Genomic DNA, 26,473 nt, shown 5'->3' with positions numbered 1-26,473 from the left:
GGCCATAACTCTAGTCCAGATTTACTGTTCAGTGTCAGTGCCCAGGTCTGGCAGTATTGCTCTAGCAGGGCCAGGGTCATGGTACCCTCTTTTCATCTCTCACTCTTTCTCTCTCTCTCTGTGTCTCTCCCTCCCACCCTGTCTCTCATTCGTTCTCTCTCTCTCTCTGTGACAGGTAGGTCTCTGCTCGCACGAGCTGCCCGGCCGTGCACCGATGCACAGGAAACGCTCCCAGACGAGGACATCTGCCGACCCGATAAACAATAATCGAGACAAACCAGTCACGTCTCGCACCGCGTCCACCGTCCTGGCTGCGGAGATCGAGCGATCAGAGATGACATCATTCCAGCAGCAGACTCCAGGCCCAATCGTGCTTCACGAAGGGGTGGGGTTGACCACGGCGAAGATGTCGCAAACAAGGGGGATGCGCAGAAAAAGAGGCCACAGGGCTTGCTCATCTCTAGTCTGACCGTGGCTACCAAACCCAGCCGTCAGAGAGATGGAGGACATGAGTGAAATATGGCCCACAGATGAAAGACAGGATGATCTACCCACAGACGAAAGACAAAATTGAAAGAGAGAGGGATGGGTGGAAAGCGATGGTTCAAAAAAGGCTTATATCTGGTCACCCCTACACACACACACACACATATATATATATATATTTAATAGAGGTTTCCTGATATGGCAAAGTGAAAAGTGAAAACCCAACCCTCTGCAAATTACCCTGTCAATCATCAGAACCACAAAACCACACCAAATGTGTAAATAGATAAATAGCCTGGATAAAATGGCCACAGCTTTCCTTCCTAGCTGCTGAGTCTTTTGACATTTCAACACATAAAGACCGAAGCTCTAAAACACAGAGAACCTGAAGCACTGATGTCCTTACACAGAGACACACTGACACATGGAGCCACAAAACCAGACCGGATCAGACGAAGGGAAAGCCTAAGGAAACATCCGTACGCAAAAAGAAACCAAAAGAGTCCAGTACTCACCGACTGCGGTGTCCTCATAGATCAGCAAGAAGTTCTGGAAGAAATAGTTGTTGAACTGAGGAGGCAGGTTGGTGTTTTCTGTGGAGGAAGAAGGAGGGGAGGGCATGATCTAGAAGGTAGTGAGCTGAAACTGCATCAGAATGTCAGCTCTTTGACCTTCAACCTCTGACCTCAATGCTCCTCTAATAGGCATCAATCATGACACACCTTTTGTATTAAAAAGTATTTAAATGAAGCTGGCAATGTGTGCGTGTGTGCGCTTACATATGCTATCTGTGTCCGCACTCTGGCATGTCCGGATTACAGGCTTAGCATTTCTCTGTGCAAGAGGATATGTGAGCATGCTTGTGTGTTAATCTTGTCACTGAGTTTTAAGTTGCTTTTATTAATTATTAGACGCAGGTGAAAAGAAAGGAAAGGTGGAAAGCTGGAGCTTTATCTCCCAGTCTCGCGTTGGCTGCATTTCTGGGGCAGCGGGGTACAAGTTGTTTTGTCAGGAAGATCAGGGAACAAAGCTGAGTCTCTTTGATCAGCAGTATAGGAGACAGCATGAGAAGGGCTTGGAGGAGGGTGGGGGGGCGTTTGAAGTGGATGCGTTTGATAGAATGAATCACCACTCCTGGGCGCTTTGAACATCCAGCTCACAGACGCGCTTGGCTCCTCGCCCCTCTCTGCGACCGCGCACCGACCAGATTCATCACGCACACTAACGAGCGCGCATTCATTCACAGCTGTCTTGCTTGATAACACTGACCGGTATCATCCATCTCTCCGCAACTGCAGAGATGAACAACCAGACGCATGGGGTTTTTTTTTTTTTTTGCTCTCTCTCATGAGCGTCCCCTCTGCCCTCCAAAAAAAGCAGCCGCAAACCCCAAACCCCCGGGTTTTCTCTCACGATCCCCCTTATCCAGGAAAATTAAAAGCGAACAGGAGCATGACGTTGCTGTCAGCTCAATTCTAATGAGAGGATTCTGATTGACTGCAACACACCGATCCTCACCACAAATCTCTCAACAAAGGCAGCAGTCCCAACTGCTTTTAGCAGCTAGTTTAGACGAGACTCCTAAACTTTGTGACCTTGTCTCCCCCTGAAGCCTCAGTTCAGCTCCCGAGATTCTGTTTCGAAGAACAAGACGGAGGAGGAAAAAGAATGGCTCTCCCCACTAATTTATCTTTATTCCATCGGAACCTCAGAGCACTTGACAATCGCGCTGGTAACTGCAGTGAAGACTGGTTTCGTGTGGATCTGGCCTACCATTCGCCTGCGAGAAAAAAGCAAAGAGTGAGAAAAGGAAGACACGCGATGTAGTGAGAGAGGCAGAGAGAGAGAGGGAAAGAGAGAGAGGGAGAGAGGCAGGGGAAGACGCTCTCAACCTAAAGCGATACTGCCTTATAAACTCATTCAGCTTGATCCAAACCGACTACGGCACTCACTTAATAACTTTGCCTGGTGGGGGCACGGCGCCATTGATTGGAGGTGTCTCCTGTCTGTTCTGACCGGTTCATTGTTATGTCAGTGTGTTAACACAGCACAGCTTCACACATACCCACACACAGACTGTACACACACACACACACACACACAAGTAAATAAATCACCCATGCTCAAAGAGGAGAGATTTTAGGCCCACACTGGAGCAGATGAGGAAAGGCTGGAGAGGAGGTGGGGGAGGACAGAAGATACGGAGAGAGGGAGAAGGGGCAGTGAAAAGGGAACTCACGTCCGCTCACAGTGTGCAGGAGGAAGGGCAGGAACAGCCTGGCCAGCGCCACTCCGCCTCTGGAACCGACAGTCCCCTTCATTACCACAACGCCGTCCACGCTGTGGAACACACAGAGACACACAGTCAACACTGAGCCACTCCACCCAGATAATTACAATTAACACAGAGACACACAGTCAACCCGGACCAACTCCACCCAGATAATTACAATTAACACAGAGACACACAGTCAACCCTGACCAACTCCACCCAGATAATTACAATTAACACAGAGACACACAGTCAACCCGGACCAACTCCACCCAGATAATTACAATTAACACAGAGACACACAGTCAACCCGGACCAACTCCACCCAGATAATTACAATTAACACAGAGACACACAGTCAACCCGGACCAACTCCACCCAGATAATTACAATTAACACAGAGACACACAGTCAACCCTGACCAACTCCACCCAGATAATTACAATTAACACAGAGACACACAGTCAACCCGGACCAACTGCACCCAGATAATTACAATTAACACAGAGACACACAGTCAACTCTGACCAACTCCACCCAGATAATTACAATTAACACAGTATTCTCATCATTGAGGGGTGTATATTCCTTCTTAAATAAAATAGAGCCCTATGAATTATTAGCAGCTAAACATATATTCATTATTTGTGAGAGTTTTATGTTGATAAGCATATGAGACTGCTTTGTTGCTAAGTGTATAAGTAGAGGTGTCTGGGGGTTTAGGAGTTTAACAGCTAATTTACACAATCTTTAATTCTTGTAATCAAGACATGGCACTGTTAATTGTCTCATGAAATTCTCTCCCTGAAAATAATAATAATAAAAAAACTGGAAATGATATTTACAGAGAGCTCTTGCCTGACAAAGCTTCATTAAGTCAACTGTAAGGTCGAAATTAATGATGCATAATGATACGTATTACAACCGCAGCGTAATTAAACTAATTACCGTTTCCGTCGCTTTGATTGTTTGTTTACTGGTATTTAGTCTTAATGTCACTGAGCTGGAGGGCCAATGGAGACCAGGATATCTAAGGCTTTCTCCATACTAGTTCTCCAATGGGGACAAATACTTCCATCCCCTGATCCCCCTTTTTTCCTCCCCCCATCCCCCCCCACCCACCATGGCTTTCATCTTCAGATTTAATCAGAAACGTGGAGACGTTTTCTTCTCAAAACATACCACCTCTATTTCTATGATTATCAATCTGAAGATAATTTTGTGGCAAGTTGTGACTACGTCTGCCATTTTAGTGCTTCCACACTGATTAGCAGACTGAAGAGGGTTTGAGAGTGCTCACTTATTAGAGTCTGCCTTGTCCTACTCCCCTCCAGCTAATCTGAATGTGAGGGATAACTCACAAGCCTTGAACTCATAATTCTTCATAGGCATCAAAAGCTAATAGCAAAAAAGTCTAAGCATTTTTGTGTATTTGTCGTTGCATTATTTTCTTTTCTTTAGCATGGGTGTTTGTTAAATATCCAGTGAGTGTGGCAGAGTGAGTGCCTTGACATTGTAAAATTCAGGAACTCCTTGACTTCTGTCCCGCACTCGCCCCATTTTTGGCAGCAATGCTACTCTGCCACACGTAGCGCGTACCCCCCCTATTCAGCGCCTGTAACCCCATCGCGCCGCCGTGTAACCGACAACAAACACTTGCAAATCGACCAAGCGAACAGACAGCCATGTTGACAATAGTTGCCAGGCGACAGAGGCAAGGCCCTGTGAATGGGCAGGTGTGGTCCGGTCTGGCACAAAAGGTCATGTCTACGTTAGGCAGAGACATCGCAGACACCAAATAGCCCTTCTCAGGATTCACGCGCTTGATAATTCATGACTCGAACACCCGGTTAAAGTATCAGGAGTGCTGTTGCATGAGTACTGAGACACCCTCATTTCTAACTGCTCATTTATTCTCGTGCTTCACAGTTGCATCCCTTGACTCAAAAAGCACAAGAAACTGAGGTACTGTGGCTGAGACAAAGACAAACAGCACAAAAATGGAAGCAGAACATGAAAAAATAAGATGCATATGACCAGAACATGATCAAGCAAACAGAGCTTAAATCAGACATATAAACTCATTATGCTAAAGATCACAGTCGCCTAAGTATGTAAACTCTCCCTTTTCTGCAAGATCTGATATAGGTGGTACTGCAGCATATGCTAGTTTTCTATATCTGTCCTGTCCACATATATTTTCTTAATTGAATTATAGATGTGAAAATAAATACTGCCAAATAAAATCTCTCTTTACAGAAAGAAAGAATGAAAATACACAATATGAATTAGCATTAAAAGGACAGTCCTTAACTCAAGGTCAATGTGTGACACAGGCTGTGAGTTCAGAGCTGCTTCATATTTAAATGAAAAAGTTAGCAGTAGTGAGATCTGCCTGCATTACACCAAGTAGTGTTTCTTTTTTATTGTATTCATATGGATGGCCTAGTCCTGCTGTCAACCTCAGAACAGGACCTGCTGAAGAACCTGGATCTGAAAGAAAAATACTGTAAGAACTGGGCCCTGGCAGTGAATTCTGAATATACAGTGGTTACAATCTTTTTTGTTGTCCACGGCAGAAATGATTTATCCCATGCCGATCATCCTTAGTCTCCTCAACTCTCTGACAAGCCATATCCTCAACTGACAAACACAAGTATGTATGCAGCAGGAAAGGATGGTAGATGGTAGGTGGAACTCCATCTTCTGGTGTCTGGAAGGCCTGAGCTGACACCCATGGAACAGTTTGAAATGTTTCAATGGTAACGATAAGTAACTGAAACAACAGAGCTATTCTATGGAAGGAAACACAAGTTCAGTCTTAGTGATATCAGAATCATCATAGATTCACTGGTATTCCAGACACAGAGAGTGACAAAATTTGTCACATCAGAGGAAATTACAATGCAAAGATATAGTAACTTAAATAGGCTGAACAAAATAGAAGCAAATTGACCCTAGGCAACACAGCACAAAGATATATTTTTATTTTTTTTACCATAGTCTGACAATAACCACTTCAGGTCATTTTATTTGGCAGTAGACGCATTAAAAGAAAAGGCTTCCGCAGCATTATATCTAATAAAAGAAAAGTACAGCAATTAGAATTTAATCCAGGCTTTTTCACAGGGCACTTCAGTCCACTGCAGTGCACAGACGCTGCGTTTGGGGTCCACTCAGTCAGCAATACTGAACGAAATTGGACAGGAATCCATCTGAAACCACTGCATGTTGATTCTTGCAGTAATATCTTTAAAAATTCAAATAAAATAAAAACAGCGCAAAAAAAAAAAATGCATGAGGTGCACAATTAGGGTTCTCTTCATTATAAACACATTAAAAAGTGTGCTAAAATTCTGGTTTCTTCCCAAAGGCATATTAAAATGGAAGGATTCAGTGATAAATCCTGAACACACTGCCGTTTGTCAGCCTCGACTGAATCTCACTAACTCAATAACCCAATTTAGGCCATTCCCAGACCTGCACTGTTAACCAGGCAACAATGCGAGTAACAAAAAACAACCAAACACTGAAGAATGAACAATGAAACCATAACGCAGAGGGGGGCTGAACTGCCATTATTACGCAGAGTCCCCAAGAAGATCACGTCCGTGGTCACAGTAAGAAGAGCTGCACAGGAGGACTTATTCCCATATTCCCAGCAATATTCGACAATATGGAAAGCATTTTCGAGGAGATATTCTGTAATTGACAATTCTCTCTGTAACAACTTATTTTCCTCTGGCAAATGATGAAAAACTGCAGGTCCTGTTAGGGTGGTAACAAACAGCCCCACTCACAGCACAGCACATCTCAGGCTGTCACAGTCTGTGGGGCACTGAGCAACCATCCGGCAATGACTAAAGCAAAGAGCGTTACATTTTTCTTTTTTTCTACAATGAAATTGAATTTTGTTTTCCAATTATTGAAATTATTACAACTACAATATTGGTGTAAATGTTTACATTTGTTTCCGCACAAACTGTGCCAGGCTCCAGTAATGTTGACAAGCTATGGTAATGTTGACAGAATATATTTCTGGCCAATAAAGCATACTGAACTATAATTTGAAAAAGAGGGAGGGGAGAGAGGGGGAGGGGGGAGAGAGAGAGGGGGAGGGAGTGAGGGAAAGAGATTGCACTATGGAGTATTGGAGGCAGAGCAGTAACATTTATTTTCATTTGGATTCCTGTTTCCTGAGCATGGCCAATGAGGCCCCCTTCCCCCCCCCGGGGGACCCCTCCATGGAGCACCTCTCCGGGCTTCACAGCCTGCTGGCAGTGTGGATTAACTCTGCTCAGCTGGTGCATGGCCTACAGTCCACAGCACTCTCACAGGACGGACCGGCGGGAGACCTCCGGGAAGCATTTAAACCACTCGTACAACAGCACATCTGCCGCGCCACACAGATTCAAAGGTGTTTTATTCCTTTTCTCCGTTACAGGTGACAAACAGAAGCCTGGAAGTGTTACCTGAGAGACCTTAAGAGTGATAATGGGAAATGCAAACACATCCCGTGAGATCGCAATTCTCTTTGTTTCGATATAATGACACGCTGTTTTGATTATGATGGCGGTGGTTTTATTATGGTTATTGCGATGATTGTTTTAAATGCAATTTTTAATTGTTATAATTATAAACAAAATTGGCTTTAAAAATAGGCAATATCAGAGAAATTCCAGAACTCACCAGATTTGAGGCTGGTTGTGTGGGAGGGATAAAAACTGTCACCACAGAAAATAATCCAACAAACTAGAACACATTCAGAAGGGCTGTGTGTGTGTGTGCGTGTGTTTAAATGCATGTGTGTGCAGATTCATGAGTGCATATATGTGTGTTATGTGTGTGACGTGTGTGTGTGTGTGTTTAAATGCATGTGTGTGCATGATTCAAGGGTGCATATGTGTGTGATATGTGTGTGACGTCCGTGTGTGTGTGTGTGTGTGTGTGCGTGCCATCCTGGAGAATCACATTAGCCGGTCAAGGTAAATTAGAGGCATGGTAGTAAGGACAACAGGGGCAGGGTAAAGTAAGGAGCAGAAGGGAATGGCAGAGGGTGTGATGCGGGAGCACAGAGAAGGAGAACAGGGCAAGAAGGGTGCAGCCGGGGGACACAGAAGGAGAAAGGGGCACACACTCAATGTGATTATCATTCGCAACAGTGGATTGGTTTTGAAAACCAAATGAGCCCTGTGTTTAAAATAACTGCAAAAGAGATGTCAGAATTGCGGGAGGGGGTAGCGGAAGATAGGGGGTGGATTGCGGTAGACCCCTGCGCAGATAATAGGTATAAGTTGTAGTTTTTATTTTGCCAGCTTTAATTGGTTGGTTTCGGGGACGGGGGGGTGAACAGTTCAGCACGCAATCAGTCACAACAGCTGCTGTTACCTGTAGAAACGCAGAGAGGAAGCGAGCCGCTGAGACACACGCTGTCCCTGCTGGTGGCACAGCTCCTACATCCTGCCCCTCTCACCAACCCTGTCACCTTCAATCTCTCCCTCTCTCTCCTTCTTCTCCTCTCTGCGTCAAAGTCACTGTTCATCTCCTCTCCTTCCCTCTCTCCGCTTCATCTTCCGTGTACTCGGGGTCTGTCGCTTCCATTCTCGCTTTCTTTCAGTCCTTCCACTCGTTCCTTATTTTGCTCTTTATATCTCTCATTCTCGCTCAAGCACTATCTATCTCTCTCAACGTCTTCATCCAGGGAAGTTCAGTCAAATGTAAAACAAAGCGAGGCTTTATTTTAATGCAAGGTGGTTTTAATTCTAGCGCATAAGCAAAAAACAAACCTGAACAATGTGCACCCCTAGTCTTCAGGTTCAGCTAACAATGCACTGATCTCAACTCTAATCCGCCCAACACAGCTCTCTCTCAGCATAGCTCACGGGTAAAGCAGCTGCAATTCAACGGCAGCTTTACATCAGAAGCAGAATGACACAGTCTACCATCGTTTGGCAAGCAATTACAATAATGAAGGGTGATTGGGGCCTTGTGGGCATTGAGATTTACTTGGACTTTTGGTCTTTGGATTGGTTCAGACAGACAGAGTCAGGACGCAGTGTACTCTCCAGGGCAGCCCGACGCATGGAATGTAACTCTCTCATGTCTGAACAACAATGTCATATTTTCCAAACAGGCCATCTATGTGCATCAGCCAGAAAGTGCATCTTGGGTATTTATTTATTTTTTTTTAAGCTGAGGTATTTATGACAGTCCGTTTCATCTCTGATCCGTAAGCGAAGGGCGGGGAGATGTGCGATAACTCCGCCGCCGCGGCTCTTTCCAGCGACCGCGTTCACGCTCGAATCGGACCGCGTCGCAGGAGCGGGCGCACTCGATATTATTGATTAAGCGGCGATTGTGTCTGACTCGTCTTAGCCTCCGCGGCGGCTTCCCGGCGCAGGCGCCGCCCCTGCACTCCAGCCAGAGCTCGGGATTATTACGGCAATCAATGGGAGATTTATACCACTCCTGTTTCTAATGAGAAAGCCATCCTTCTCCGCCAGAATGATCAAAATCCAATCATTAGCCGTCCCGCGCTAACAGGGAAAGGGAGAAGTGGCACCGCTGCTCACAGCTGAACCGCACAGTACAGTGTGTAGCTTATATATTGACCCAGTCAATTCCCCCCATTCGTTTGCCTAACGTCACACTCAAAGCAACCTTCATGCCCATTCAGGGCCACTTGAGGCAATTAACAGTCTGTGACGGAGTGTGACACAGACCAAAACCCATACAACAGCCTTAAGGCGGTTTAACAGTTGATACAGACCTTATTTGTGATGGAATACAAAGCTTCCTGAGTCCCAAACCTTGGTGGATTTATCATGTATTCTCTGTGAGTCGCCGATTTGAAGGAATCGTAAGTGTTTTTCCTCAGACGGCACAGTCTTTTTTACTGGTACTGAGTACGACCCATTGATTGGCTGCACATGGGGTTCACGAAGCCTCCCGTCTCTCTCATCAGGAGTGCTTATGAATATGCATATCGGGCTCCATAAAGTAAGCTCCAGCCCATATCTCTGGCATAATGAGCAGCATATTGTCGTGAATCTTGGCCCTAATTTTTCAGTGCTTCTGTGTATACCTGATGTCTTTCACATCAACAACACTGCCACTTAAATCACCTAGGAGTCCCAACACCTGCAGAAAAAGAAATGTTTACAGAGACAATTTAAAGAGAGAAGGGGGAGGGGGGGGGGGGAGGTGGGCGTAAAACCAACCACATGGTCGCTCTTGATGAAAAATGAGCACGTCAAAAAAATAATCCAAAAAGGATTTGCCGATGAATTTATCTGCTTCACTCTATTTAAAATCCAAATACCCCCCCCCCCCCCCGCCCCCCACCCTCCCCACCCTTAGGGCTGAGTGGGTAGGCGAAAGAGGAGGTGACAGATATTTTTAAAGAAAGTTAGTTGTTTGTATGTGTGTGTGTGTGTGTGGGGGGGTATTGTAGTGGGGCAGCTTTTTTTATCTCCCAGGAGAAGACAGGCAGTGCGTGCACAGGTTTGGGGGACTGAGCGCACTCCGAGGCACGGTGCACACGTGAGAACGGACCACCCGGGGAGACGGTAATTACCAGGAGAGGGGGGTGGGGGGGACGGCGGTGTGGCGGGATGCGAGGTTGCAGCGACTGTCGCTATCGCTGAGACGGGGCTCCTCCAGCAGAGCCGACCGCAAACGCTACGGTTTAGGCTAATGCGGGAACACACTCACTTTACCCCCGCCTCCCAGAAACAGCTTTTGTCAGAAATCTGTCAGGTGTGAACATAAGCATCATTTCCACTGTGTGAAGCAGGAAACAGACGCGGTAAAAAAAGACTGCACGAGTAAGGGATTTAGCAGTGGACATTAGCCGTGACGTGCACAAGTTTGAGGCATACTGTATGATGCTATGACAAACTCACATCCTTTCTTTGCTTCGGTAACATATCAACAACGAAGTGGACTTTAAAGACCTATAATTTGTAGACTGTACAATGCAATTGTAATATCCAATTTTTAGGTTTACTTGCAGAGCAAACAAGGCCTTATTATTTACAATGAAGAGAGCTTGTCACAATTGCAGTGCACAAATAGCACAATTAAAAAAAAAAAAAGTAACTGCGTAGCGTGAGGATGTTTAAACCATAAAAAGATTTGGCACAGTGGAAAAATTAAAAATGTGTAATGGTTCAAATTTTCCAAATAATTGTGAAACCTACAGTTAAAAATCATCAGATCACAGAGAGGTACTGTTATAAGTGCGTCTATTTGCACCCACACACACACACGCATGCAGAATTAAAAAAATGCTGATATTTATCATGCAAGAGATGGCAGACACCGATCTCACTTCCTAAGTCCAAATGACAAAGAACGCTTCAGTAATGACCGGAAGGAAGGACGATGTCACTGAGGTTAAGTGGCTCGGTTTCGACATGCTCCGCACCTTAGCGCTGACCCTGACACAGTTCCCGATTGAGATTTTTGCAGGCAGAGAGCCCTCTGGTTTCCAGACATGCAAAAGAGATTTACGGCACACTGTGACCTGTTAACGACATGAGCAGCCATTCAAACCGCAATGTTTCAGCAGGCCGACGCGATTATCCAAACTGACAAACACGCGCTCGCCTTCTCTCCGCTCCTACATCTCAGCCTTTGCTTTACATAAATAAATACTACCCGCAATACGCTGCTCCATACATCTGTCCTCTAAGGGCAGAGCGATGCGATGTGGTTCAGTCATCTGTGGGCACAACAAGAGAGGAGTGGGTGTGAATGATACCCCATCCTCTCCCTCCTTTGACTTATCGTTCTCTTTTGCTCACATTTATTCTACACCCTGCAACCCAGAGTGAAGCAAACTGTCAGCTCAGAGTGCTGGAAAAGAGCCCCCTTTTTTCCCCTCTGAGAAAGATCTTTGGTAGAAACACATCAAGCCAAGAGAGAATACAAACAATTTGAGAAAATGCAGCTGAATTGCTTCTCAGGCAGTCAATGGATTTGACCCCTGGTGCTAAAACCTCAGACGGAAAGCAGAGTTCATATTTCAACAAAAACCAAGAAGCCGCTCTCAGTGATAACATTTATTCCATCTGAGCTTTCATTTTTTATAGTTCTTTTTGAAAATTATTTTGAACATTTGACTGCATATTAATTTTATTTTTTATTTACTTTTGTTTTTTGTAAAGTTATTCAATGTTTTGTCTTAAATGTCCACATGATAAACACATCTAAGTAGCATTCACACCACTGGCAAAATTGTAATAAAGTGGGAACACTGGGCTCCTCAAATTTCATGCAGTCTTCACAATTTTTTTAATTTTTTTTTTTTGAAGGGGGGGGGGGGGGAGATACTCAAAACATTGACAACAGGAGATACAGTTTGCCCACACAAAGCACAAAGCTCTCTCCAGAGGCTGGTGGCTAAAAAGACTTTCGATATTTGTAAAGATTCTTGTCAGCCTTGCCAAAGGTCATGTAGAACAGAACGTCGATATCTCTCACAATAAACTTGAGGAGAGTAAACTTTCTGTGAGTGCGTGTGTGGGGGGAGTAAACAAAATTTCTCTTTCTTCAGCCGTCAATCTGGGCTCTTAACTCTCTGTTCTCAAAGAGAGCTGTTAAAGGCGTGCCCGGGAGAAGAGCGTCTGAGAGGACAGGGGCATGAGCGCAGCCGTAAACAAGGCGGTCTGGCAGAACGGTCAGGGAGCTGGGCTCGCTACTCAAAGGGTTGGATTCCCAGCTGGGGTGCTGTCAGTGCACCCTTGAGCAAGGCACTTAACCCAAATTGCTTCAGTAAAATATCCATTGGTACAAATGGATTACAGTATAGGAAAAAAAAAACTAGATACAGTATAACTGGTAAACACAACTCTGGATAAGAGCACCTGCTAAATGGCTAAATGTATTGCAATTTGTCAAATGTTAAAAACATCTGAAATCAGGCTAAATAAAAAACAATAAATCTGATATCAGGCGGGAATAAATTAAAATAGAAATAGACATCATATTGTGCCCCCTCTCGTAACTTTCAGCTACTCTGATGCTTCTTTGGCACTAACATGAACGGTTAGCTATTTCTGGTACTACACATCCCATATTACCCAAGTAGTGTGTAGAGCTTGATATTTTAATCATCACTGTTTACCTGTAAGAGCTCCACTAAACAGCTGACAAACTGCTTTATCTGATTATGTGAAGCATACAATTGTGTACAGAGAATTTAATTCACCTCCTACTTCCAAAGATTTGCTGAAAACCCAATTGACTTGACCAATTAGAAGTATACCAAAAATACAGATTACGGTGAAAATGTATGACAGGGTACAGTTTTGTATGTTTCTTTGGTACACATTCTGAAAGTATGCATGGTGAGGATGTTAGGTGTAAACTGATCTGATCTGACTGGGACAGAGGATCAGTAAAAAAAAAAAAGGCTAACGCTTACACTCGGGACATAGCTTTGGATCAGACAGACATGGGACAGTAAAGGTTAGGCCCATATAGGAGGCCAAGGTGAGAAGAGCTTTATCAGACCCATAGCCCACTTGAGTGCAAAGTCTGCGATTTCAACTTAGCTGACCTCTCTGCAGTCCATATGAAAGCTCAAGCGAGACCTAGAGTGCATTAGAGTGGTCCTCTGCCTTTGTAACCCCATACGGCAGCACAAGGTATGCTTTATAGGACTATATTTTATTGCACAGGACTTGCTACAAGCATATGGAAAACGCCTATGCAGAATATAATTAAGTATAGAAATATACTTTTTTAAAATGTATCTATATACAAGGATTACAAGGATCTTCTGCATGTACTCACAACAGGGACAATAGTTTCAGATATACTTTTCAATCATACAAATCATTGTAATGCGGACTGATCCAGATTGTTGCAGTATAGAGTGTGATCCAAATCGATATAAAAGCGATATAAAAAATTCATTTGCATCACCATAAACTTTCAGCAAAAGACAAGGAGACTGCAGTGCTACAAACTCTGACGCATCCACACTGTTCCCTCGTCTTCCTCCACCACACACACACACACACACACACACACACACACGCACACGCACAAACACACACACACTCACACACAAATCTGCCTGTGTCAGCCTTGATGTCGCTGGCGCAGTGTCTGCAGCATAAATACCAACAACATGTATTTGTCATGCCGCAAAGCTAACAATGACTGGCCATTATGACCACCCTCTGCCCTATGCTTTATGGGGGAGTCTGTAATTGAACGCTGTAAATCAGCGCAGTTTGAGTTATGTGCAGACGGCAGAGGCCATCTGAAGTTGCTTAGATTCGCTCTTCCTCCGACCCCCCTTCTTCTCTCCCTCATAGCCTCTCTTCTGCTTTTTCTCTCCTTCTTCCTCTTCCTCAGTTACCCAAGTATGCCCTGTCTGTTGTAGTTGTCCCGTCACCTCTTTTCTCCTTTCTCAGCTATTCCTTTCAAGAGCTCTCGTGCCACTCTCTTGCTCACATGTTCACATCCTCGATTGCTTTGCACGCTTGTAATGAAACACTGAGGCTTCATGATCCCAGTAATGAGCACAGCTACAACACTTAATGGATTAATCAGCTTCATCTAATGATTCTCCTCAACGAAACAATATACAATACAATACAATAAGCTCTTGTATAGCCCTCTTCGTGCGTACAATGTGATTGGTTCAAACCAGTTGGATTATACAGATCTCTACTGTACCTCTAGCATGGAACACCGCTTCTCTTATAACAGGTCGTAATTGAAATCCACATGTTCACTGTTTGTAAGGGAAAACAGCCAACAGAATACTATGATATGTTCCACCCAGCGCTGTCCACTTGAATACAATAAGTCACAACACATCCTAAAACCCACATCGGTGGTTTGAAAAGTAGAAAGCAAGAGCACAAAAAAGGAATTTTAAAAAGATACTTCAACTAAGAGGCAATTTGCTTGGAAGCCACAAAAGAATGTCACTGGTAAATGCCACAGTTTAAGTAATGACTGCACTGGAAACTCATTTGAAATTGTTGCCAAAAAAAAAAAAAAAAACCTGTAAGCCATCAGTTTAAGTACGCTCGCTGTCTTTTCCTACATTTTTTGTGTGCTGCGCGTCTTGACGATGCGCATAGATAATGGTCAGCGAGGGCCTATGCGGACGGTAACAAGGCCCACCCCGTCACCACGTTCACTCTGCGTGACCTCAGCACGATCGACCGCAAGGGGAGTTCACGCCGCTGCGGCTTTCGCTCCGAGGAGAGAGACCGAGTATACTTCTGCATACTCTCTCTCCATACGATCTGAACAGTCACGTTCTTTCAGACGGAGGGACGGAGGGATGGAGGGATGGAGGGAGGGGAGGGGCCGGCCTGTAATAGGACTGGCCACGTGGACCCATCTTCCGTGCCCTCTTCTTCTCTCAACTTCTCTCTCCCTCTGTTCTGCCTGACTGCACCACCTGATTTAATGATCTCACAGCTGGGCGAGAGAGAGAGAAAGGCAGTGGGAGAGCGAGAGGGTACAGTAATGTCATACTGAGATTATGAGGTGAGGTGACTCACTGAACCTGAATTTCTCCCTCTCTTTCTCTTTCCCTCTCTTTCTCTCTCTCTCTGCCCTTTTTCCCCCCTTGTTCCGGGGCTCCCTGCCCCCCTCCCCCCCCCCCTTCCGTCACTCTCAGGACAGGGTAGAGAGGAGTCTGTCACTGTATCTGCGACTCATTCCTATATCCCTGATATTGCGTTTCATTTGCGGCTGTCACTCACAGGGCCTGTCAGAAATCAGGGCATGCATTTCAAACGGTTTTTTCCTCCCTTATTTCTGAGTGGGTTTCAGTCAGAGTGACAGTCGGGAAGAGAGAGGGACAGTGTCTGTCGGGGGTTTGCAATTTCAACCGCACAGATAAGCTCACGATAGGAAAAGGGACCGAGATGTGTCCATATGTCAGCCTGTATATACAGCAGACACGTACACATACACTCACACATGCACAGGCGCATGCACATCATTTTAATTGTGTTACAGTCCTGACACGATCTGAGATTATCCACAGGGGTTACGATGATCAATAAAAATCATTTCACATGCTGTTTTTCTACTGTTCGTCCACTCACTGGTATCCTAGCCTTTTCTGAGGTCCATGCAGGTATTTACTGTGTAAAAACACTGGCAGTTCTGTTCAGTTTTTTCCTTTTTTTGTAATTCATATCCGTAAATCATCTAACATATAAATCCAAACTGAAGCTGGAAGTGGACACAGTGCACAATCCAACTTGGTCTGTAACGTGCCAGGGGAATAGGAGGGCAGCACTGTGGCCTGCAGCCAGACGTCATCCTGTAAGCAGACATTTGCAGATTCCACACAAACTCCTGAGCAAAGTACATGTGTGTTAAGGCTATCAGATTAAAAAAAAAAATTGTATTATTGTATGGAAAGCACTATATGACCAAATTTACAATTTTTTGAGATAACACTAGTTCTGCTAAATCAGTCAATTTAGTCATACCATTTATTTAGCCTCATGCCATTTTGCAAACCAGAGTTTATAAAATAGTTTATTATTATTGTATTTAAATATCGGTCATTAAAATAGTTAGGATACTATATCATCAATATTATTTTTATAATGACTTACTTGCAGGTTAGCCTTATTTTAATATCGCACTAATCTAGTCAATCGGAGAGTGTATTACGTGATTATAAAGAGAACCCTGATGAGAGCTATAGCCTCAGTAATCCATACCAGATACCACAGTAATTATATAATAAATACTGATAATGCAGTAGAGGCTGCCGACTCCACTCTAGTCTCCAAGTACATCGGGCAGAGAGACGCCCAACGGAGCGGATCCGCATCTAGGGGTAGTTCGTCAGACTCGCCGCTTGACCTCATGTTCCGACTGCAGTCCGTTCAGGTGACACATAAATAAATAACCGCGCGCTGCTCTTCCCGGGCGACCGGGCTACCTGAGACTGCACGAAGACACGCGCACCTGATACCCCGGTCCAAAAGCGTCATCCTTCGAGCTTTAAAACTTTCATAATTGAAGGTCTACACCTGTATTATCCCATGAATACCATATAGCATTTTTAGAGAAGTACACCTCAAGACTCCCGATAGGCTAAAGTATGCGTTCGACTTAAACTCTCCATGGCACATCACTTTTTGACATAATAGCTATGCTGTAGGCTAAGCTATATCGATTTGACTTCTGGAAAGACAGCCTACAAGTGGATAAAGACGGTACATAATTTTCAACAAATGCACACATACTTCTTATAGTGTAGCTTAACCCACGAACACTAATTTAATCAGCGGTTGCCCCGCAAAATAAATAAATAAATACATTAATGAATTAATGAAATAAAATAAAAATGTGGACAGAAATTCTTTTGCTTATCCTTATCTTCCAGGTCGACTCGAAGTAAGTGCACACAAAGCTAATATTCTAGAAATGCACACGTATTAGGCTATAATAAAGCACTTCAAATGTATTATTGTTGTTATTATTATTATGTTATCACAATACAATGCATTGTTTATTAATACTTAAATTTGAAGCCGCGCATGTAGCAGCTTCTTTTTAATTTCTTCGCATAAATAATCTACCTGTCCCGTTGCTCCAAAATTATACACGAATAATTACAAGTGCTATGCTGCGCATCGTGATACCTGCTGGTAGCAAAGTATCGTCAGTCCAAAGCTCGGAGACGTTAGTTTAGACAGTTACAAGCGCAATGTCGAGTCTGTTTGAATCTTGTGAGATGACAAAAATATGAAAGTCATTACACCTTACCTGCTTCGTCCGTGTCCGTCGGGGGCTGAGTGCCTGGAGATTCAACCAACGGTCCCGCAGTCCTGCTATGCAAAGAGTGGAGGTGTTCACACTCACTCACTCTCGCTGTCTCTCTCTCTCTCTCTTCTCTTTCTGCACCTTCTTCGGTCCCACTCTTTAGCTATATGTCCTCCTCTCACCGAGGTTAAGGACCTTACAGTTCTCTCAAGTGGCTATTCACACTCATTCATTCCTTTACAACTTAGCCTCAGCAAACTGCCCCCTCCTCTCTCTTTTCCTCACGCACTTCTTTCGCGTCAGTACGCTCGCGCTGGGCATTAACGGATTATATATTGCGCCCCTAGATCTTGCACGAGCCAGCACTAACGCATATTGCCAGCTAAGTTGTGAGTCGAGTCGAAGCGAAGAGATAGTTATTTGAAACTTGCTTTTTTGAATTATGCATGCCCGTGTATATGAAGCATACTTATGTTTAAACTGTTTTATAATTATTCTATTGCATAATAGTCAATTTCTAAAACTAGTCATATTCTTAATATTATCCCGTCCAACGCAATTGATTGGCTATAGATATAAGCATCGTTTCCTCTTTACTGTTCGCTCATATGCATCTGTAGATTACCCAGACTGACTCCTGTGTTAATTCTCTTTCGCAGTTTCGTATTATCATTAAAGGGTATGATTAGAAGAATACGCGGCATCATTGCACCAACGTTTCCCCTTTGTGAGTTAAGACCTTTCCCACCACTCCTGTAACTAAGACTGATCAAAAAATTCACCTGCACCCTTCTTTGGTGGACCCCGATTTGCATTGCAGGACAGTGCTCGCCTGCCCCCTGTTGCAGTAGTTCGACAGTCTTAGATATATCTTGGGAATGTAAGTCTGGTCAGTTAGCGCCCCCACGTGCAGACCCTTCATCAGTTTTTTTCCCCTGTGGGAATATAATTTGATTCCAAAAAGAGCTCAAAACCGTTCAATCACGAGCTCATTGTGTCGGAGAACGATGTGCCTAGATGGATCCAGTAAGACCTTTTATATCTGTATGCTCAAGCACACACCAAATCATTTTTATGGCCAGCCCCACAGGAAAGCAAGCTAGTTTCCAAACAGCAGACATACAAGATTACAGAAACTAGTGTACTCAACTGCAGTAGACTTACTTAGTTTGATTATCTAGAATCTATCAAAAAAAAACCAAAAACAAACAAAAAACAAACCATTGTAATGATACTACTGCAGTTGTTTTACTTAAAGACGGCAAAGTTGAGAACATCTCTGTGTGGTGGTGTTGTACTGATTCTGTGTAGATCCTGTGACCTCTGTAATATTATTGATTAGCTGACAATGTGGGCAAAATTAATTATCCAGATGATGTGAAAAATCAATGGATAAGCATAAAATACAAATTTAATGCAGCGTGACACCCTAAAAAATTGATACTTTGCGCTCTCCTTGCCAGTCCTCTACCGAAAGAGATGCCACAGGTGTGCCGTATATGCCAGCATAAGCTCGGCATGTCACCGTCACCCTCGGTGCCCGCGAGAGATCAGGGCATGCATTTCAAATCGCATTGGCCCCCGTACTTCTGAAGTGGATTTCAGTCAGAGCGGCAGACATGCAGAGCAAGGGACTGCCTGTCATTGGCTGGGACATTTTAAACCACACAGATAAGCTCTGATAGAAGAGAGACTAACAGCCGTACGGATGGTATTCTGGAGGGAGGGAGGAAGAGAAACAGGCGTCGGACTTCCACAGACATCTAAAAAATCTTAAGAGAATATTCACAAAAATGTGCATGAAGATATCCAACATACTCAGAATCTTTAATTTGATAAAATGAATGAGTCAAAGGGACCCTTTGGATTCATTTTAAATATAGTGACTAGTTTGATAAGTCAAATGATAATAAGAAAGGGACTCATAACAAATAGTGGATTATTATTAAGAGGATTATCCTGATGGGTGACAAAGGAAAAACCTGAATAAACGAGTGGAGACACACAACTAATACAGATGCTTCCATACAGGTGTATTGCAAGACACAATTAAGCAATTATCATCCTATCATTCTCTGTGGAGTGCATACAAATGTTGAGCAGCCCAGTTGACCTTGAATTTGGATCAAGTTGACAAGAGGAAAAGACCTAAATGACTTTGAAAAAGTTCATTATTGGGGCACGGACCTTCAATCATAAAGGCTGCTCAGCTGACTAGTGTTTCAATAGGAACAGTGACTAAAGTGACATCTGCATTTAGATCTATGAGAAAGACAACAGTAAACAGGGCTGGAAATTGTGGTTCGAAAGCGTACATTCGATGACTGATGTGAATGCAATAGTGCGATATGTAAGAAAAACCAAAGAGCAACTCTTCCTCAGGTGACTGAGAATGTCAGTGCAGGACGTGATCAGACTGTGTCAGCAAGAACAGTCTTCTGACAACTACATAGAGAGGGATGCTATAGTAGGGTTGCATGGAATGAGGGGTCACTGAATGGTCTGAGGAGCAAGACAATGATGTGAATCACATGCCATGGCCTCACAGTCACCAGATCTCAACTGAACACCTACGCGAGATTTCGGACCGAAGTGTTAGGCATGGATGGATAGAATATATAGGCCCAGATTCACCAAGTGATTTTAGAGTCTGTCAAAAAACATAAAAATCAAAGTAACAACACTTCACCAGTTTAAGTTTATAAGATCCTTGTTTTTGTACCGTTCATTTAAAGTTTCTAGTTCCCTGTTGTGTGTGCAGTTTTTTTTTTTCAGCAGCAGACGAAACAGCAATTAAGCAAGTGCTTTGAGTTGATAATCACCTCTCATCTGAATTAGTCATTTACAGCAATCTGATGTCTGACATATTTAAGGACTTACTAATCAAGCACATCACTCCTGATTACAAGTGCATTTATTTTCTGCTATCAATTCGGTGGCAATTCTCTCAGTGAGAGGATTATACTAGACAGAGAGTAGGAATGAATCTTTAATATTATTGTACAATTCCTCCTGACAATATGGTTTGATCGCCATCTAGTGGTATACATACCAAACTAAAAGTGTATTATTAAACAAGAAAAATCTATTAAACCAATGCAAGTTTAGTCTTCTGATGTAGCTCGACTGTATAAATATCCAAAACATTTTGTTGCACCAGGCGCATCTGTACAATTTTTCACCAAGAATCCCAGAGTCACTGACCGCAATAAGCACAACAGAAAGGCCTGGCTCCACTGCGAACCTGCTGGTGTCTTCATAGGTATTGTAAGCTGCCTGATTGAAGCTGTCCCCACACACTGTGCAAAAACAAAGGGTCTCTCAGAAGAGTGAAGTTTAATATGGGCTTTTAAAGCATTTAGATGGCTGAAATCCCCGGAGCAGGGGATGCATCTGTACTCCCTGTCTGGACCTGCAAGTCTGACGGTGACACGGGAGCTTGATAAGAGAACGGAACCGTTTCTCAGAAGCCGTGAGGTCTTTCCATTTTGTGACTGAGGAGGTGTGGTGCGGTTAGGGCGCCATCTGCAGGCGGCGAGGGAGCGTTTTAGCTGGCCTGCTTCCACAGCAGTAGGCAATTACAGCGACTGGCAGCCGTTTACCTGCTCTGCCTGCGGTGGGACCGGGGCTCGGGAACGAGCGACGCACACGGGAGCTACATGCCGTTCGTTCCCTTCGCAGGCTGTGCGTGTTTCGTTTGTTCGTTTCGGTACACGTTTCGCGCGGATGAAGCGCACAGTTACGCCCGTGTGCGTCTCGTACCTGCGGACGGTGCGGTTTGCGGGGAGAGGAACATCAGGACTCGCTACAGTGACCATTTGACATTTTGTGCAGTTTAAGTTGCCCCAGGTCACTGTGGGCAGCAGTGCGGCCGCTCCCCCTGGTGAATTATCTCATGCCAGTTTAACTGAGCCTCGCTGCCACAGGTCTCTCCACACAGGGCGCGGTGCGCTGGCTCCCTCTCGACATGCTTTTGTGTGTGCACTGCACTCCCGGGTGTCTCGTAAAACCCGAACGTCCTCCCACCCGGAGAACAGCGAGGCGGTCCACTTGCCCAAGGAACCTGTGGGCAGTTCACTCAATTCAGTACTCACCCGACCAGATGCCGGTTCTGATGGATCTGGGCCCGGGAAAATAGGGTGCTGGTTCATGCGGCTTTCTGACCGACTGTAGCCCTGCCAATTTGGCTCAGCTCTGAATGTTCCGGAATCCATACTGGGTGATGGAATGAGCTCCCAGCCCCACTTTCCCAGCCCTGGCGTGGCACAGTCAGGCTCTGCCATGGGGCCAGCTTCTTGTCTTCAGAACTTTCGGCAGTCTGTCCGGCAACAGACATCTTACCCTTCTCCACCGAATTAAGCCGAGCAGTAAACTTATACAGCTCCTGTGAGGGGAGACAATAAAAATATTAAGAACAGACAATTTGAGCGAACCTCAAATTGATATTTTATTAATGATTTAAATCAACTAAATTTGATAAGAAAACTGAATTCATTATAGAAAAAGGGTAAACAGGTTTACTACTCTGGGGGAATATCATTTAATTTATTCTCTTTTGCATTACACAGCATGAGTTAATTTTCTATACAACAGTACCTCAGTTTTTCCCAGTTGAATGTTTTTTTAAGAGGTGAATCAGGCTGAGTGCAGAATCAACGATTTTTAACACAAGATAATAGTGTTAGTATAAAGCCCCTGAGGGAGTGGCACAATGTGGCACGGATGACATCAAAAGGTTCTTTCTGAACAGTACAGCCTGGTTATTTTGTGCAGAGGGGCTACTCCTCCCTAATTATACAAAATTGCATTATAGGTTTAGCTACATCAACTCAACCGTCCTAATTACACACGCTTGCTTTATTAGCTATCACTGCCTACTCCCCTTTTGCATGTCAAGATAACAGGATGTCAATCAAACTTTTTTCATCATCTCTGCAACAGAAAGGGAAGTGGATTCAGTCTCATTTAAACCTTATTAAACATGGCTGGATCCACATAATGGCCACCTCCATCTTTAGAAAAAATCTGGACAATAAGAGGATGAAGGCACTTATCTCATACAGGCCTGTGTTCAGCAAGGTCACAATGAACAGGAACAGGGGGTACATATGCACTTTGTAAGAACAACACTGCCTTTTCCGCAGTAACAAAGTTACAAATGTACACTTGGTTATAGGAAATGCACTCTTACTACACAAGCTTAAAAAAAACACAATACAAATGGAAATTAGAGAAATGTGGCTAATCTTCCAGTCTCAACTACTCTGGTAGAACATTGTTTAACCTACTTTTTCACAGTACAGTATGATTATCTTTTCTATGCATAGCAAGCTCATTTTTTCCAGTTCAATATTTTCATTAACAGAGGCTACAGTGCCGACTGATTCCAGAGGTTAGCAATACATCTTCGTCATTCCAGTCTTAATTCATTTTTCAAATGTTAGAAGACAGTGCATTCGATATGATATTTAAAGCCATCAAAGTCCTGATATTCTTGCAAAGTGACGGCTCAAATGATTGATCGAAGGCAGCTGGTTAGAGGGACTGCAGTCTGCATCCAGAAGCTCAAACTCTAGTTCAATATTTGAACCTGACAATTTGAGGCCCAAGGGACCTGGCTCAGACGCAGGAGAAATTGTTCCTTGTCTCCTGGCAAATAAAAACCCCTTCACTAGAATTGTTACATTTAGCCAATACTTAACAAAAAACATTTGCATGCATGTGCTTTACTGTAAATTATATATATTTACAAGTCACTCCCACTATAGTTATACTACAGGACACAAACTCCTGAAGCCCCTACTACTGACGTAAGACATATTGAGAGTAAAACAGACCGACAAACCACCCCAACTATTTGGAGCATACATTTGGTTTGTCTAACCCATTAGCCATGCCGTGTGCTTAAATTACATAAGCTAAGTGTGGTGCGGTAGACGCACTTATGGTAAAGCGCATTTAGAAAAACCGCTACCGAATAACCACCGAGCTGTAGGCCAGTGGTGTCCAATCCATGGGCCATGGAAGGCTGAGTGTACGCAGGTCTCATTCCAACCAATCACTACACCTGCTGATTTCACTAATATAATACTGCACCTTCAACCAGAGAGGAGGGGACTAATTAGTGAAATCATTAGGTGAAGTGATTGGTTGGAATGAAAATGTGCACTCACTTGGCCCTCCATGACACATTGTTGGGCACCACTGCAGTAGGCTATGGTAGCATAGCCTGCACAAAATGCTCCGCCCCACACCTGAGGTGAAAGCGTGTACGTCTATGCCCGTTGTACTTCTGATCTCTCCTGTAGTCTAAAGTTTGCTCTTTTGTTTTTAAACTGCTGTCTTTCACAAAAGAAATCAGCTCTTACAAACAGCCTCCCTTCAGCTCACCACAATCCTGCTTGTAACCCATGTGAAATCACCAACGGGTGTGCAACTGGTTTTAACCAGTCAGAACTTCTGAGACTATTAGCATTTTAGGGTAGACTAAAATTATAACAGAATGTCTTAAACAGAAGGCATGTTCCCTGAAGACATTTAAAGAATTTAAATCATTTTCAAATTAATAGTAAAGATGCCTTTATCTTCACACGTACACAGTGTGCAGGTACCTCGACATCCTCATTGATAAAGACAGGAGAATATCACACACAGACAATGGTCATCAAAAGTTATTTTAATAATGGATTTGTATAAAATGTGCATGATAACTAGACCATCCATTGTCTATAGCCGCGTATCCTTGTCAGGGTCGCGGTGCTGGCGATAGGAAACAACTAAAGTACAACAAACAAATTATAAAAGCACTCATGCGCACAGGTCAGCTCATTTTAATGCAATCAGGCTTACAAATCCCAGAGATAAATAATAATAGAAACAAAAGGCTTGTGGGCGTCAAGAATACAGTGACAAATTTTCCTCTACTGGAGAGAGGAAACCACCCAACCTGAACGCGCGCTCTTGTACGTGTTTATCACACAGTAGTAGGCGACATCATTGTTCGCTCCATTAATTCATTTGTGAACTACACACTAATGCAAGAACTTAGCTAAGTACCTAGCCATTAACACATAATCACGCATACCCTGACACAATACCTCGGCAACAGTCCTTAATTCAGAAAATTAATCGTTGAGACTATATTAAAACAAACGTTTCTCTCAAACAGAATATACTTGCAAATATAATCGTTACTACTGACCACTCTTCCTAAAGCAAAGGTTTGCAAAAGGAAAATGTAATCGAAAAGTTATGGTTGTACCCACTTCAGTAAACGCGCGCACGTCGTTTCAAGAAATTGCACTACCTTATTCATACCCACCTTCATCCTCCTCACCCGGAAGAAAGGTTCCGTTTGCCTAAATGGTTACATTGTTAGCGTTATTGCAAATTAGGACTAATTTAGCACTCACCTTCGAGTATGGTTACGAGTATCTTGCTTGTCGACATACACAGAAGTTTTGTTTTACTGCCGGTCATCCTACCGGAGTCCATACCATTGCTTACGGCATTTTATCGTTTGTATCGTTACATTTGTACAGGGGTCAGAATCTCCGAAGTCAGCCTTTCTTTGAAACGGTTTTGACTTGATGCGGGGATCTCTCAGCAATTAATTAAAAATTGTTGGGGGGACCTGTCACTCGCGCGGACGAGAACTTTATATATTCATTCTATATGTGTGTGTGTGTGTGTGTGTGTGTTTGTGTGTGTGTGAAAGAAACAAAGAAGATTTAATGACAATTCAAAGTCACTTTATTAAAATCATGATCCATCTTGGGAAAACTCATTCTGCACGATATGTGATGTTTTACTGCCCCCTGCTGTGAAAAAATGTATGCTGCACTTATAATGGTGACCCGGTATTTGAAAGTTCAGCAAGTAAAAATTATATCTATCCAGCTGTAATGTGCCGCCTTAAGGGGGGAAATTCATTTTTCATAAAATAAGTGATGCTACATCACTGATAGCCAGATTTTCTTTTTAAAGAAGCTCATATATCAGCATTTTATATGTTTGTATGTATTTACTAGTTGAGTTAACAAAAATGATAGTTGAAAGAACATAATAAATAAGGCAAATAAATAGCAAAAACAAAATAAATATTCAGAGAAGAAATATTTGATGTCATTGCAAACTGTAAAAAAATGTTTAATTAGTTCTTCACAAGTCAGACACCAGAAGCTTATATAACATTTTTTCCTGAAATATTGATATTTCTGCTTCATTTTAGCAGATGTAAGTCACTGAAGTGAAATAGGGACTGGGAAACACATTGCATATCATAATCGCTGTTGTTCATTCACAAATCAACCTTATCAAATTGATAAAAATAAAAAGGAGGACGTTTTCCTGCAATGTGTGCAGCTGAACAACTTCACTTGTCTAAAACGCTGCGTAAGAGTTTCTGCAGGGTGAATATTTTTCCCACACTCTGACCTGCTTTCTCTGTCCTGTGAATTTTCTGATGCAGGTAGGATTCACTCCAGAGTTCAATCTCACATGTATGATCTCTACAAAAATTTTTGTCTGTTCTATATTTTTTTCAGGCGGTGCACTCTTCTCTTTTAGAGTGGACTCTGATCTTTTATTCCTCTGAATATTTTCATACCCTGGATGCAGCCATTCACTCCCCACCCACCTATGACAACCTGAGTTTACTGGCTTTTTTGTTTTCACAAGCATAACCGACCATCTTCCCTCACAGATCCTCTAGCTCACCGGAGCAGTCTCAGTCAGATTTATGCTGTTCTGTCTTCCCTCAGCTTTTGTCTCAAAAACATGTTAGGGTTTAAATAATTGTAAGAGACCTGCTATAATTGGATGCCGTCAAGCTCGTTTATCTCTGGTTCAATCTGAAGGAATGCTAGATTGAGCTGGTTCTAAAACAGGTTGCTGACAGCGTTGGAGCTCACTGGTGTGTAACATCTCTAAGATCTGTTCTCTTGT

At 43.5% G+C, this 26,473-nt stretch overlaps 1 protein-coding gene and 1 long non-coding RNA gene across 8 annotated transcripts in view; both read right to left on the bottom strand.

Annotated features, from left to right (window-relative positions):
* The window catches only part of cdh23 (cadherin-related 23), a 177,541-nt gene extending 159,521 nt beyond the window's left edge, over window positions 1-18,020 (bottom strand). For 3 of the 4 annotated variants that reach the window (XM_035399762.1, XM_035399764.1, XM_035399763.1), the window contains exons 1-3: window positions 17,531-18,017; window positions 2,726-2,826; window positions 1,002-1,079 (exon numbers count right to left, since the gene is read on the bottom strand). In XM_035399762.1, the coding sequence (XP_035255653.1) occupies window positions 1,002-1,079; window positions 2,726-2,807 (160 nt within the window). In that variant the 5' untranslated portion in view covers window positions 2,808-2,826; window positions 17,531-18,017. Of the gene's footprint in view, window positions 1-1,001; window positions 1,080-2,725; window positions 2,827-17,530 lie in introns of all 4 variants that reach the window. The other variant, XM_035399765.1, reaches the window with a different exon arrangement.
* A 2,478-nt stretch (window positions 18,021-20,498) lies between these two features.
* On the bottom strand, window positions 20,499-25,117 carry LOC118217826. Of its 4 annotated transcripts, none has more exons than XR_004763314.1 (2): window positions 24,940-25,117; window positions 20,499-21,911 (listed from the first exon to the last, which is right to left on the bottom strand). It is a non-coding gene; the product is annotated as an uncharacterized LOC118217826 (long non-coding RNA). The 4 variants fall into 4 exon arrangements; XR_004763315.1 differs by lacking the exon at window positions 24,940-25,117 and adding an exon at window positions 24,849-24,933; XR_004763316.1 differs by lacking the exon at window positions 24,940-25,117 and adding an exon at window positions 24,793-24,821.
* Window positions 25,118-26,473: the final 1,356 nt, after the last annotated feature.

Source organism: Anguilla anguilla, chromosome 18, assembly GCF_013347855.1.
Source record: "Anguilla anguilla isolate fAngAng1 chromosome 18, fAngAng1.pri, whole genome shotgun sequence".
NCBI classification, from domain to species: domain Eukaryota; kingdom Metazoa; phylum Chordata; class Actinopteri; order Anguilliformes; family Anguillidae; genus Anguilla; species Anguilla anguilla.
Note: the sequence above shows the minus strand (reverse complement) of the source record. Positions and strands in the feature narration are given on the sequence as shown.